The sequence below is a fragment of the Heterocephalus glaber genome, unplaced genomic scaffold, assembly GCF_053883595.1.
Source record: "Heterocephalus glaber isolate CG9 unplaced genomic scaffold, H.glaber_assembly_v1.0 deba00000621, whole genome shotgun sequence".
NCBI lineage: Eukaryota > Metazoa > Chordata > Mammalia > Rodentia > Bathyergidae > Heterocephalus > Heterocephalus glaber.
This window is the reverse complement of record NW_028258153.1, coordinates 28,569,984-28,582,850: the sequence shown is the minus strand read 5'-3', so window position 1 is coordinate 28,582,850 and position 12,867 is coordinate 28,569,984. Positions and strand designations below refer to the sequence as shown.

At 44.4% G+C, this 12,867-nt stretch overlaps 1 protein-coding gene across 5 annotated transcripts in view; it reads right to left on the bottom strand.

Annotated features, from left to right (window-relative positions):
- The window catches only part of Tbxas1 (thromboxane A synthase 1), a 212,159-nt gene that overhangs the window by 68,543 nt on the left and 130,749 nt on the right, over positions 1-12,867 (bottom strand). For 3 of the 5 annotated variants that reach the window (XM_087205913.1, XM_087205914.1, XM_004851274.3), the window contains one exon: positions 9,643-9,762. In XM_087205913.1, the coding sequence (XP_087062039.1) occupies positions 9,643-9,762 (120 nt within the window). The remainder of the gene's footprint in view (positions 1-9,642; positions 9,763-12,867) is intronic. The other 2 variants (XM_087205915.1, XM_004851275.3) reach the window with 1 other exon arrangement.

Sequence of the window (12,867 nt, the reverse complement as noted above, 5' to 3'; positions counted from 1 at the left end):
CATGAAAGGCCTACAGGGAATAATAACCACATCTGCCTCCACCTCTGAGATTCATACATTATTGACTGTGCCTCCCTGACAGGAAACATCTGGATGAAAGTGAAAAATTAGGTGGAGAGCCGGATTCTCAGAGCTGTGCAAGATGCCAGCCTCTCCTGCTTGTCTGATGTAAAAACTGGGTTCCTATGCTTGCCATGTGATTGGCTCCTTGGCTCTTGACTAACACAGACATCTGCAGGCACTCAGGTAGAAAGTTCCGGGTCTCTTCTGTCTACTCAGAGGGTCAACATCAGTCCTTGGTTATTTGGGTAAATATGGAAATGGCCACCATTTCTATTGGGTTTTAATGGATGTTGAGTGTCCTCAAAGGCCCCTTGTAAAGACTTAGTCTTCAGGCTGGGGATTTAGCTCAGTGGTGCCACCACCTGCCTCAAAAGCACAAGGTCCTGAGTTTGATTCCCGGTACCAAAAAAAAAAAAAGACTTAGTCTTCTGGGTGTTGAGCAGTGCTGTGGATCTTGAAAGGGTAGGGCCCAGTGGGAGGACCTTAGGTCATTGGGGCATGCCCTCGAAGGGATTTCTTTCTTCTTCTACTGCTTTCTTTTTTCTTCTTTCCTCCTCCTTCTCCTTCTCTTTTCTCTTCCTCCTCTTCTCCTTCTTCTTCTCTCCCACCCTCATGAACTCTACTATAATGTGCCACTATCTGCCATTCCCACTAGAGGCCAAACCAACAGTGTCATTCAAGCTTGGACTTTGAAACTACAAAATTTTGAGCTACATAAAAACTTTGAGCTACATTTCTCTTTATAAGTTAGCCAATTTAGGTATTTTGTTGCATAACACACAGCAGTAATATTGAGCTGGACCCATGGCCCAGTCAGTGTTGGGCTTGGCCTCAGATTCTGAGCTAGAGGCATCAGAAAATGTGGTGCTCTGTGGAAGTGACCTGCAAAGGCCCAATAGCCTCCTTTCTCTCAATAACCTACTATGAAGTTCACTACCCATTTTTTCACCTGTTTGAAAACTTATTTAATTGAGCCCATAATAAAGTTAAACAGATCTCTTTACAAAAGTTCTTTCTTAAGCCCTTAATACACTTTAGTACATCAATCTCTAGGTCAAACCTCTCTGTTTCTCTTTCTCTCTCTCGATTGAACCCAGGACTTCATGTATGCTAGACAATCATTCTCCTACTGAGCTATCCCCCCAGCTATGGTGAATCTCAAAGAAGATGTTTCACAGTATTTCACCAAATTATTTGACCATAGAGCCTTTCATCCTCAATTATTTCAAGTCCTTTTCCTTGGTAGCTGTCTTTGTCAGCTGTCTTTCCATCACTATAGTAAAATAGTAGCTTAGTAGCTGTCTTCCCATCACTATAGTAAAATACTAGAGATATTCAACTTCTAAAGAGAAAAGGTTTATTCTGTCTCTATTTTTGGAGGTCCCAGTCTATGATTAACTGGCCCTACTGCTTTGGGCATGGAGTCAGGCAACAATCATGGCAGGGGTGTGTATCAAAGTAAGCCACTCATTGCATGTCTGGGAAGTAAAGGAGTGGAAGAAGGGGCTGAGGTCCCACAAACCCTCTCAAGGGACCCCCAGTGACCTAAAGGCCTCCCACTGGGCCTTAGAGACTCCACCACCACCCACTATTGCCTCTGTGGAGACCAATCCTTAAACACATGGTCTTTTGGAAGACATTCAAAATCATAGCAGTAGTGATTCACAGCTCAAAGATCCTCATCATACCGACACACCACAGGTGGTTTTCTGCTCAGTAAATGCCTTGATTCTTGATTATACTGAAGGTTACCTGCCACTTTGTGTTGATTGTCACTATCTTAGGAGATTCTCTGAAAGTTATTCCTGTGGACTTAATGTTTTTCAAATTAGAAGGGTTTTACAAGAATATACAAATACATAGGGGCAGGGATGTAGCTCAGTAGCACTGCACCTGCCTCACAAGTGCAAGGTCCTGAGTTCAATCCCAGGTACCAAAAAAAAAGAAGAATACACAAATACATAGATTTTTGCTGTGTTCTCCGTCCTTCAGATGAGTTACAAAATTTAAAAATAAAATGAGCACTACCCTGGGTCCCAAGAGATCCTGTTATTTTCCCTCTGAGAAGTACTAATTTAACCTCGATTTTGCTTCATGAAAATAAATCTATTTACTTCCTGATCTATATTAAAGTTTTACACAATCCCAAGGTTACTTACTCATAGTCTGGCACACAATCTAGCAAAAGACTGTAAAAATCTAAATAAATCTCCCAGTTGCCCTTTAGAAAAAAAACAAACAAAACCAAACCAGAAAACATTAATCCTCTGGGAAGTGGAAGGGAAGCTCTGGCAGGTTTACCAGACAGAATTTTCCCTAACAACAACAATAAAAAAAGGTTGTTTACCCAGCCATGTTTAGCAGTCCTTTCATTGTAAAGTCACAATAACTTGTCTGTCACCAGACTGTGATTGTAATGGTCTCTTCCTGAACTAGGGTGCAGCAATCCAATTTTCACCTGTTCTCTATCTCTACACATTATCCTTGGCAAGACTGAGCCTGAAACCAATGAAATCCTAAATGAAAATAGGCTGCATGATACCATAATGATGTTAAAGTAACTTCAAGCATTGCTGACTGAGGGAACCTAATAGCCACATAAAAAAAGATGATGCCACTCAGAGCTTTTGGTATGGAAGGCAACTAAAGATGCAGGTAGGGAAGAATGCAGCCGCCCAGCTTCTAAAGGGAGAAGCCTCAGAACTCTGAGGTACAATGAAGTTTTATCCCAAGAATAAACTCTGAAGCTTGATGATGGAAGTCCAAGAGCTACTTACCAATTCAGAAAAGACTAGAGAAAAGACTAGGGAAACGGACTCAGATCCCCCAGTGGAGTGCCTGAGGCTCAGCATCCCGGAGCTGTCTCCTAGCTCCTTGTGATTTTGTGTCTTTTTAACCTGTTTTTTTAAAACCTATTTTATATGTATAACTTAAGACTGCTCTAGCCTCTTAGCATTTATTGATAAAATTATTTCTCTTGTTTATTTTTGATCGTAGTCTTGCCATGTTGTTGGTTAGAATAAGCAGAAATCTTGCTTCATTTCTTCATCCATTTAGCAGCCATTACTGAGTGCCTACTATGTACTTAGTCTGGGTAACTAATGGTAATAGAAAAGAAAAAAATCTTGTCCCCTGGAACCTATATCTAGCAGGGTGAGACATACAATAAACAATAAATAAGTCAACTAAATGAAAGGGTAGTGTTACAGAGAAAAATAAAGCAGAGGCAGGGGTGGGGTGTTGAGGTCCTTTGGGCTCAGGGAAGTAGCAGCTGTGAGATGGTGGCAGCGGGGACCAAGCAGAACATTTACACCCCAGGGGTGTTCCACGCTGGCTTGCAGCAGAATCATGCAGAGCGCTTGTAAAACTTACAGGTTCTCAATCACCCTTAGACATTTTGATACTGTAGGAGTTGGGGGGGCTGGGATTATGGATTTTAACAGGCTCATTCTGACCTAGCCTTAGTCCCACAGCGAGAACTAGTAACCTAGACACGGAAGGGAGCTGCAGGCTAAAGCCCTAGAAAGCATCCAGAAACCAGCCAGTCACTTCTTTTGGTGAGGGAGGCTGTAGGACACTCCTGTCAAGCAGCCTGCCCTCTCTTATGTTTCCCTCTACCATCTCCCACAGACCAGACACCACTTCCAGTCACATTCTGTATCCTGGTGCACCTTGGCTCAGAGTGACCTCCGTGCTCAGAGCCCTGAAACTTGTTCTTCCTATGCAAAGGGAAACTGCCTTTGGAATCTAGGAGGCTCCCTTCTGACCAAGCTTTCCATGACCCTGGTCTTCCTATGGCTCAGATTGAGTGATGACTCCCTTGTTTAGGAAGGTGCGTCCTGCCTGTTTAGAAGTTGTGAGTGCCATCAATGTGGCGGGTGAGAGAAACCTCCAGGTACATGATCTACGGATCACGAAGGACAATTATATTTGCTTAGCATTTCATAAACATTATCTGTGTTGTATACATTTTCATCCTCAAGTTTCTTTTTATTTAAGCAGCATCTAATATTTTTGACAGCTTCTTCCTCCTTGAAACACTTGCCCTTTCTGTATTTTCCTGTTTTCCATTTTGGGCTGCTCTTCCTAAAATTTTCTTTGTAGGTTTTGCCTCCACTTGTTCCTTAAATATGGTTCTCCCAGAATGCTTCTCTTATGCTCTGCACACACTCTGGTGGCCTCACCATGTCCTGTGGATGACCATCTTTCTGTCCTTCCAACAGCCAACTTCTTCCCCATGGATCTACTGAGTTGAGCCCCAGGAAGCTTAAACTCTCCAAATGTAAACTCTCCAGAGGTTGGGGGAAGTTGGCTACTCCTGCCCTCTGGAATAGGATCCTTTCAAATGGAAATCCAGGAACCTGAACTGAACTATTTAGGATAGAAAAATGACTTTCAGTCAAGTTTGAAGTTTACTGGTCGTGTATGTTAAATAATGAAGTAATACCTAAAGAATTCCTGTTTGAAATCTCTTAATACCTCTCTCTCCTCTTTCCTCTCTCCTCTCCCTTTCCCTCGCTCCCTCTCCATGTTATGGCTTATATCTAAATGTACCCCCACAGCCTGGTGCACTCATGGGTGGGGCTTTTGGGAGGTAGGTAGATCATTGGTGTGTGGTACTGGATTATGAGTGTGATACCTGGACTACTCCACTGATTGGTTTAGCATGTTTCTGGGTGTGAACAATGCAAGGCCCACCCTGGGTGTGGGTGGCACCACCCAATAGGCTTGTAGCCTGGGTGAAATAAAAAGGAAAAGAGAGAAAGAAGGCTGCTCCTTCCTACTTCCTGCCACACCTGAACTGTTTCTCCTCTGCTCTGCCACTCTGGCATGCTGCCATTCCGGGAAGCCAGTTGACTACAAACTGTGAGCTAAAATAAACCTTTCCTCCTTAAGCTGGGGATTTAGCTCAGTGGTTTTGCCACCTGCTGTGCAAATGCAAGGACCCAAGTTCAATCCCCGGTACAAAAATAAATAAATAAATAAACCTTTCCTTCTTTAATTTGTGGGTGTCAGATATTTTGTCTCAGCAATGAGAAAGTAATTTAGACACTCTACCTTAGTGCTGTGAACACCCTGCAGAAACTTTATTATTTTTTTTCAACCAATTCATGTACTGAAGGTCTGATTTCCAAAGCAGAAAAAGATCCTTAGGACCCAGGATCAGGAGCACTGGATTTGTTTGGGAAGTGCCATTGAGCTACTTTCTGCAGTCTGGCCTATAAGATGCTAAAGGAATCTAGACCTTAATCAGATTCCTTTTAGCAAAGAACCATAGCTCAAGACTTATACAACTTTTCTCCCTTACTCCCCTACCCCATCTTTTTTTTCTGTATCCTTCATCAGTTTCTTTCTAGTCTATAATGATGCTCTTTGGATGTCTTTAATGCAGTGTGGTCATTGCTTACTCACAAATGAAGAGCTGTGAGGCAGCGAGTTTGAGCGAGCGCTGTCAGCCCTGGGTTTACTTCCCTCCTCTCCCCTCTCCTCTTTCCTCTCTTGATTATCTAAGCATTTTATATTCTATGTAGCTTGTCTGGCTGGTTTAAATAGCGGCTTACAATTTTTTTTAAAGGAGGCCCTTCCTTCCAACAAATTCTTTCACGAACCTCAGTAGAAGAAAGATGAATATAGAGCAGGACCTACTGCCACAGTGGAAGCAGGCTATTTCCCCCCTGGGGTTTCCTCGTGGGGAAACTTCACTTGTGCTGGTTCTCAGCACTGGCTGTATATTAGAGTCACCTGGGGAGCTTTCTCAGCCCCCTCAGACCCAGGCTGCCCCTCAAACCAAGCCAAAATTTTTTTTTTAAATTTAGTACTGGGGATCAAACTTGAGACTTTGCACTTGCAAAGCAGGCAGTGGAACCACTGAGCTAAGTCCCTGGCCCAAACCAAGCCAACTTAATCTGAACTTCTAGGTGGGTGACCCAAGCAGCAAGCTTTTCCAAGCAGTGGTCTCCAGTGGGCGGGTACCTGTGGTCAAGGGCAGCCATCTGCTGTCACACTCACCCTCTTCAGATGAAGCCTGGAGGAAAGGTGCGAGCACGTCCAGGCTGAGGGGCAGCCCTGATGGGATCTCCCATCCTTTTTTGGATGCAGACTACAATTGTCTCACCCAGGACTAGCAAGCCCTCCTGATCTGATGGCAACTCCATTTCTTACACAGCTTAAGGTAAGAAAGAAAGGAGAGCATTTTATTTCTGCTACCTGAAACCTGTTTCCATACCTCAGCTGGTTCCAAACTGAGGCAGAAACAAGAGAACATAGCTTCTGAGCCTTGGGCTTTCCTCTTCTTTCATCCTGAAGAAAAATCCCAGGTACAGTTTTAGGGGGCTTCAGAGCACCATCTGAAAATCCCTTGGAAGTCAGAGAAGAGATGTGAAGAGAATTTTGGAGCTGGAGCACTCTCTTTGTGCTCTGGTTTCTTCCTCTATAAAATGGGGATGACAGGAACAACACTATTTCATAGGGATGTGGTGAGAAATGTGTATTCCTATAAATATGATGCCCTTAGAGTCTGCCAGGCACACTCAGCTGAGTGAGTGTGAGCTAGTGTAACAAACTGAAATGGTCCTCTGAAAGACCCAAAGGCTACTTGTGGAAATGCAAATCAAGGTCATTGTGGGTGTCAGATGTTGTGTCTCAGCAACAGGAAAACTGACTAATAGAGAAAATTGGCATCAAAAGTGGGGGCATTACATGTGACTATACATGACCATGTTATTTAGAAGCTTTTGGAACTAGTTTACAGGAGGTATTTGTAAAAGTTTAGAGAAAGCCAGGTGTGGTAGCCCACACCTGTAATTCTAGCACTCAAGAGTCTGAGACAGGAGGAGACATCAAAGCCAGACTGGGCTACATAATGGGTTCAATGCCATCCTGGAATACATAGCACTATCATCTCAAAAAAAAAAAAAAAAAGGCTGGCAAAGCCCTGCAATGCTATATGCTGAGCTTGGTAAATGGTTCCAGTTAGAGTTCAGAGGAACAGAATGCTGATAGGAATCATAAAATAAAGGCCAGGCTCATGGGGTTTCAGGAGGGAACAAGGACGTTCTTTGGCCGATTGGACTAGAGGTGATGTATGTTACACTTTTGCAAAAAATTTGCCCATGTTTTGCCCATGTCTGCTGGAGACTGAGATTAAGCGTGGTAGATTAACTAATCTTGTGGAGCAAATTCAAAGGCAGTCCAACATTTAGACTGTGCCACAGGAACTGTTGGCTGCGTTTAATTAGATTTATAGTGACAATTGGAGGCAAATGCAGAAAAATTTGAAACACTTAAATTTTGGCCCAGAAAGAACCATGTGTAAAGTTGGGGCCAAAGTAGGTGTGGCTGCTAAAGAGATTAGCACCATTAGAAAGAAACCAAGTACTTTGTTTAAGGATAAGAAGAAAAATACCTTGAGGACCTCTCAGAAGTTAGCAAAACCCTGCCTATTGCAGGCTTAATGGTGCAAGAGTGTAAACCTTTCATTTGAGAAGAGACTCTGTGGAAACACTGCTTAAGAAAGATCTAGGGAATTGGTGCTCCAGGACTCATTTATTGTGGTCAGCCATCCAGGCACTGAGAGGCCACCGCAGCCATGGGCCAAGGTGGTCTCGGTACTGCTCTAGCAGAGAAGAGACCATGGCATCATCCATGTGTTGCTGGTTTTACCAGTATACAAAATACAAGAGTTGTGGGATCAGGGAGGTTTTCATCCAGATTTTGAAAGAAGGTTGGGATGCCAGGCCAGGAGCCCCTGAGAGGGCAATGTGTGAACCTGTGGGAATGAAGCTAAATGTACAGTGGAGACCCCAGGAAGATGGAAGATGCCCGGATCATGGAATTTCTGCTAAGGAAAGCTGTAGGCCATGAGGGGATCCCACCCGAAGAGAGGCCATATGGGCTGTGACCAGGAAAGTCATAGGGTTGGGAATACCCAAGCCCTTTGTAACTCACATTTCACCACTTTGTACCTAGATGCTAGATACAAAGCTACAGGACTTAATGTTTTCTCTACTGGGTTTCAGTCTTGCTTTGGTCTCATTCTTTTCTATCCCACTATTCCTCCCTTTTACAATGGTAATATATACCATGTGCCATTGTACCTTGGGAATTATGTAACTTTTAAAAAATTTTTACAGAGGTTCACAGCTAAGAGTTTGCCTTGAGTCTCAGAGAGACTTTGACTTGGACTTTTGAAAAATGCTGGAATTGTTGAGACTCTGGAGGAGGGATTGTTGCATTTTTGGTTGAACACAAGACGTTAGGTGGAATTATGCTTTGTATTTATTTGGGATTAAATATGATGTAAGGTGGTGTGTTTGCGTATCAAGTTCACAATGGGTGGGATGTGATGGTTAAGCTTGATTGTGTCAACTTGATTGGCACAGTAGCCACCCAGGGGGTTGGTGGGGCATAGGTCCTGGGTATGTTTGGGTAGGTCATGGAGGCATGGCTTTGGGGTTTGGTCGCTTGCCCCTTCCTCTCTGGTATTGCTTCCCTGTTCAGTTTTCTGGGAGCCATGAACTAACATTTTTGCTCCACTATGCCTTTCTGCCATGATATTACTGCTTTGGAGTCAGCCAACCATGAACTGAATCTCCTGAATCCATGAGCTGATTTAAAGCAGACTTCTCCTCTTTTAAGTTGTGGGTGTTGAGGATTTTGTCCAAGCAATAGGAAAGCTCACAAATACACTGTTTTACCACTCCATGTCTCAAAGGCCCAAGTTCTCACTCCTGAGTTATGATGGAATTCAGAACTGTAGGTACTAAAGCCAGATCAGCCTCTGAGAGAGAGGCACCCATTAGGCTCAGGCACAAAACCTAGGCAGTTGGGATCAGGTGTTTGAGAATTTGGCTGACAGGCAGTGCAAACACCCACTTTTAGATGCACAGCTGGGAGGAAGTGGGCTGTTGGGTTAAGAAAGGAGAGAGCCCAAGCCTTAAAGAGCTGGTCATATCTGTGGAGACTTCTTATCTCTCTGACTTGGTCTCAAGGGTTATCCTGGTCATGACTGTCTGCCTCGAGCCCTCCCCAAAACATCCCATCCTACTTCCATGGCCATGACCAGCCTATCTATGTCTGGATTCAGTGTTGACCATTGTTTCAAACTATCCTCCATTTCCTTGCTATGTAAAGTGTGTGTCCCTGCTTAGAAACTACCTCATCTCCTGGGAGGTTGTTTTAAATGTGTGCCCAACCCTTCCCCAGATCTCCTGAGACAGAATCTGCATTTTAACAGGTTCTCCACAGGATCCATTATGGATGGAAGTATAAGAAGCCTGTTCCAGTTTTCTCCTAGGGCCCCGAAGTGCCCTGAGCAGTGTCTAGGGACAGAGCTGGAGTGCCATAAGTGCTATTAATTCACAATTGATTCATGGCAGCTGGGGATGGGTAGGCTGGAGACGTGGCAGGCACTCAGCATGGTATCCCATACTTTTGCATAACAGAGAAGTCCAGGGCCCCAAGAAACAGGGCATTTTGATGTATTGCTGGGCAAGTGATGATGGTGGATTGGCTGTCCATCATGGCTTGGAGACAGAAGCCTGTTCCCAGTGGGAAGAGTCTGTGTTTCCTGTGTCTTACCTCATTCAGCTTTTCAGGACTGAAAACAGAAGTCAGGACACCTCTGACTTCTTCCCATCTTTTGTCACGCAAGCAGAGAATGCTGTTGGCTACTGGCTTGGGCTCCAAACCTGATGCCTGCTGGAAAGAAACAAGCAGAGGGTCAGGACACAGGGAGCCAAAGCCACCTGGGTGGCAATACAAGTTCATGGTAAACACCCTGGTTAAAGTCCACCAAAGAGTGGAACACAGAAGATTTCTCTCGAGAGGACACAGAAGACTATGGATGGCCATGGGTATGACCTAAGATTCACAGCAGAGGCACAGGAGGAGCAGATGGTCATGCTCTGCTGGCCTGGTTCTGCCCTGTCATAGTGTGGTCATCACTATGGAAAGAATTCAGAGGCCCCTGTGTGCTGAACAGACACACCCTGGAGTGAGGGTCCTCTCAGGACAAACAAGGCAGGCTTCCTGGAGGTGGCCTCTCTTGTGGGCTGGAGGTTCCTATCTGAACTTGCATCAAGGGGTTCAGTGGACTGGCTGGGTTGGGCCCAGAGTTGGCAGACTGAAGTATCCAGGTTTTTGAGATATGGGTGATAGGAAAGGGGAGACAAGAAGGGAGAGACTTCTGGTAGCATGTCGCAGAGCATGTTTACCTATGCTTCCAGGAGCTCACCTGCCACTGTTCCTATGCTTTATCATTCATTCATTGTTCTCAATCAACAAACATTTGTTGAATGCCTAATATGTGTGCTGTAGGCTGAACTGTGTCCCCTCCAGAACTTCATATAGTAAAATTATAACCCCAGAACCTCAGAGCGTGATTATATTTAGACAGAGGGGCCTTGAAAAAGGTAACTGAAGGAAATAAAGCCATTTGGGCTGGCCCTAATTCAACATGGCCAGTGTCCCTATAAGAAGAAGATAATTAGGACACAGACATGCACAGGTGGAAGACTGAAGAGACAGAGAGAAGGTGGCCATCTGCAAGCCAAGGAAAGAGGCTACAGGCAATACCAACCCTGCCACCCCTTGCCTCAGACTTCCAGCCTCCAGAATTGTGACAAAGTGGATTTCTGTTGAGTAAGTCCCAAGTCTGTGGTACTCTGTTAGGGCAGCCTTTAGTAACCTCAGGCTAGATCCAGGAAGTTGGTTATAAAGGTCTTGAGTGAAAAGACTTTGCTTTGGCCCTCATGGGGTTAGCAGTTGAGTGGGAAAGGAGAGAGTAAGCTTATAAATTAGATGTCACCATTTCTGAGAAAGTGAACATTATGAAGAGAAAGAGGGTGTGGCGGGCACAGTGGAGGATGCCATGGTCAGAGAGCATCTCGGAGGAGGCGCCTTTGAGGCTGAGCCTGGGAACACACCAAGAAGCCAACACTGTCCTCCTGCCTTTTTCCCAGGCCATTCTACAACTTTCTACAACCAGTTCTCCCTCCAAGTGGTCACGAATGGAGCCCACACTGTGTCAGAGTGGCCCCCAGCCCCAGGGCCACTGGGTGTGTGGCGTCAGGGAGGTTACAGGACCAAGCCTTCCTCAGAACCACGTGTGATGACGGTTACACTATTTCTTTTCACTGTTTTAATTATAGTTGAAACATGAAGCCAGCCATCATAATTCAAAAGCCTTGTAAAAACTCCTATTTAGAGGAAAATTGTAATTTTCTGATAAAATATGAACACTCAAAATAAGCCATAAAATATAACTGCAAAGTATCTAGAGGATTTAATTATATATTAGAACCAAGTTGCTGGGATATTTTTCTGCAGAGGAATACCTCTCTATATTTAGAATGAAATTCTTTAGGAGTGCATGGCCACTAAATTATGGTTTCATGAAATTTTTGGAACATAATCTGTTTGTTTAGGTTCCAGAGTTAAAGGAGGAAATCATACATTATGTGTATTTATAGAGTGGCAGAGCCCCATCCTGTGCCACACTGCAAATACATTTCACTGGAGAAAAGCAGGAGGAAGGTTTATGTGGTTTTAAAGAGATAGAATAAATTAGAGATAAGAATCAAGATTGATTGGATTTGGATCCGTCCTCAACACCTGAGGACTGGATGCTATTTTAATCCTGTACCTGAAGGACAGATCTCATCCTCTTCCCTATGTCATCATGACCCGCAGATATCTCTCCACCCACCTGCCATAACACCCCTCCCCCTTACCCTAGAGGCTCTATTAGAATCTCCCATTTTTTGGTGGCAAAGTTTGAAGGCTTTGGCCATGGTCATGTCTTGTTTCTAAATGTTGTACTATAAGAAGAAGAGGAGCAATTTGGTTATTTCAAAAGAGCTATGAGTTGGTGAAAGAACATTAAATAGTGCAATATATGAAATAATCGTTAGATTTTAGAATATTTAACTGAAAAAGAGAAGCTTTGGAAGATTAGACAGTGGTACTTAGTGGTATTGTGCTCAACAAATATTTATGGAATGCATATTCTAGTATATGAAAGAAGGAGTTTAGATTGCAATTGGATTTAGCAGTAGAAGCTTAGGGGAGACTGAACTTTCTCAAGGAGAACTGTACCACTGGTCAGTGAGCTCCCAGTTACTAGGCTCTGGGCTCCACTTCGGGGATATTGTGTAGCAAGCATGGGCATCTGGAGGGGCTTGGTCTAGACCACCTTTCAGAACTCTTCCAATCCAGAGAATTCATCTCCTGAAGACTACACCAGATATTTGAAAATTTGCTTGTTTACAGTTTTTGAAAATGGTGGCAAAATACACATAAACAAATTTTATCATCTTAACCATTTTTTTTTTTTTGGTACAGGGGATCAAACTCAGGGCTCGAACTCGGGGCTTTGTGCTTGCGTAGCAGGCGGTGAAACCACTGAGCTAAATCCCCGGCCCCTATCTTAACCATTTTTTTCACATACAGTTCAGTAGAAAAAGCACATTCACTTGCTGGGAAGCCATCTCCACCATCCATCCATGGAGCTCTCGTCATCTTGCAAAACTGAAACTCTGTACCCACCAGGCACCATCCCCTCCCCTCTGCCCCAGCCCTGTCTACACATGCTCATCGATAAGGTTTACTACAGACCACTGCCAGAATGGACTGGTACACGTGAGGGGGGACTAGGAGTGCCAGGCAGGGTGGAGAGCTGGGTCTTGGGGAAGGAGGCCCAGGGACATAGAGCTTTCTGGACTCCTGCCTGGCATCCTGGCTGTGTGTTCTGACCCTCAGAGAAGGCGCTTCCGGTCTCTCTGTGGCCACGCCTTTCCGGACCAG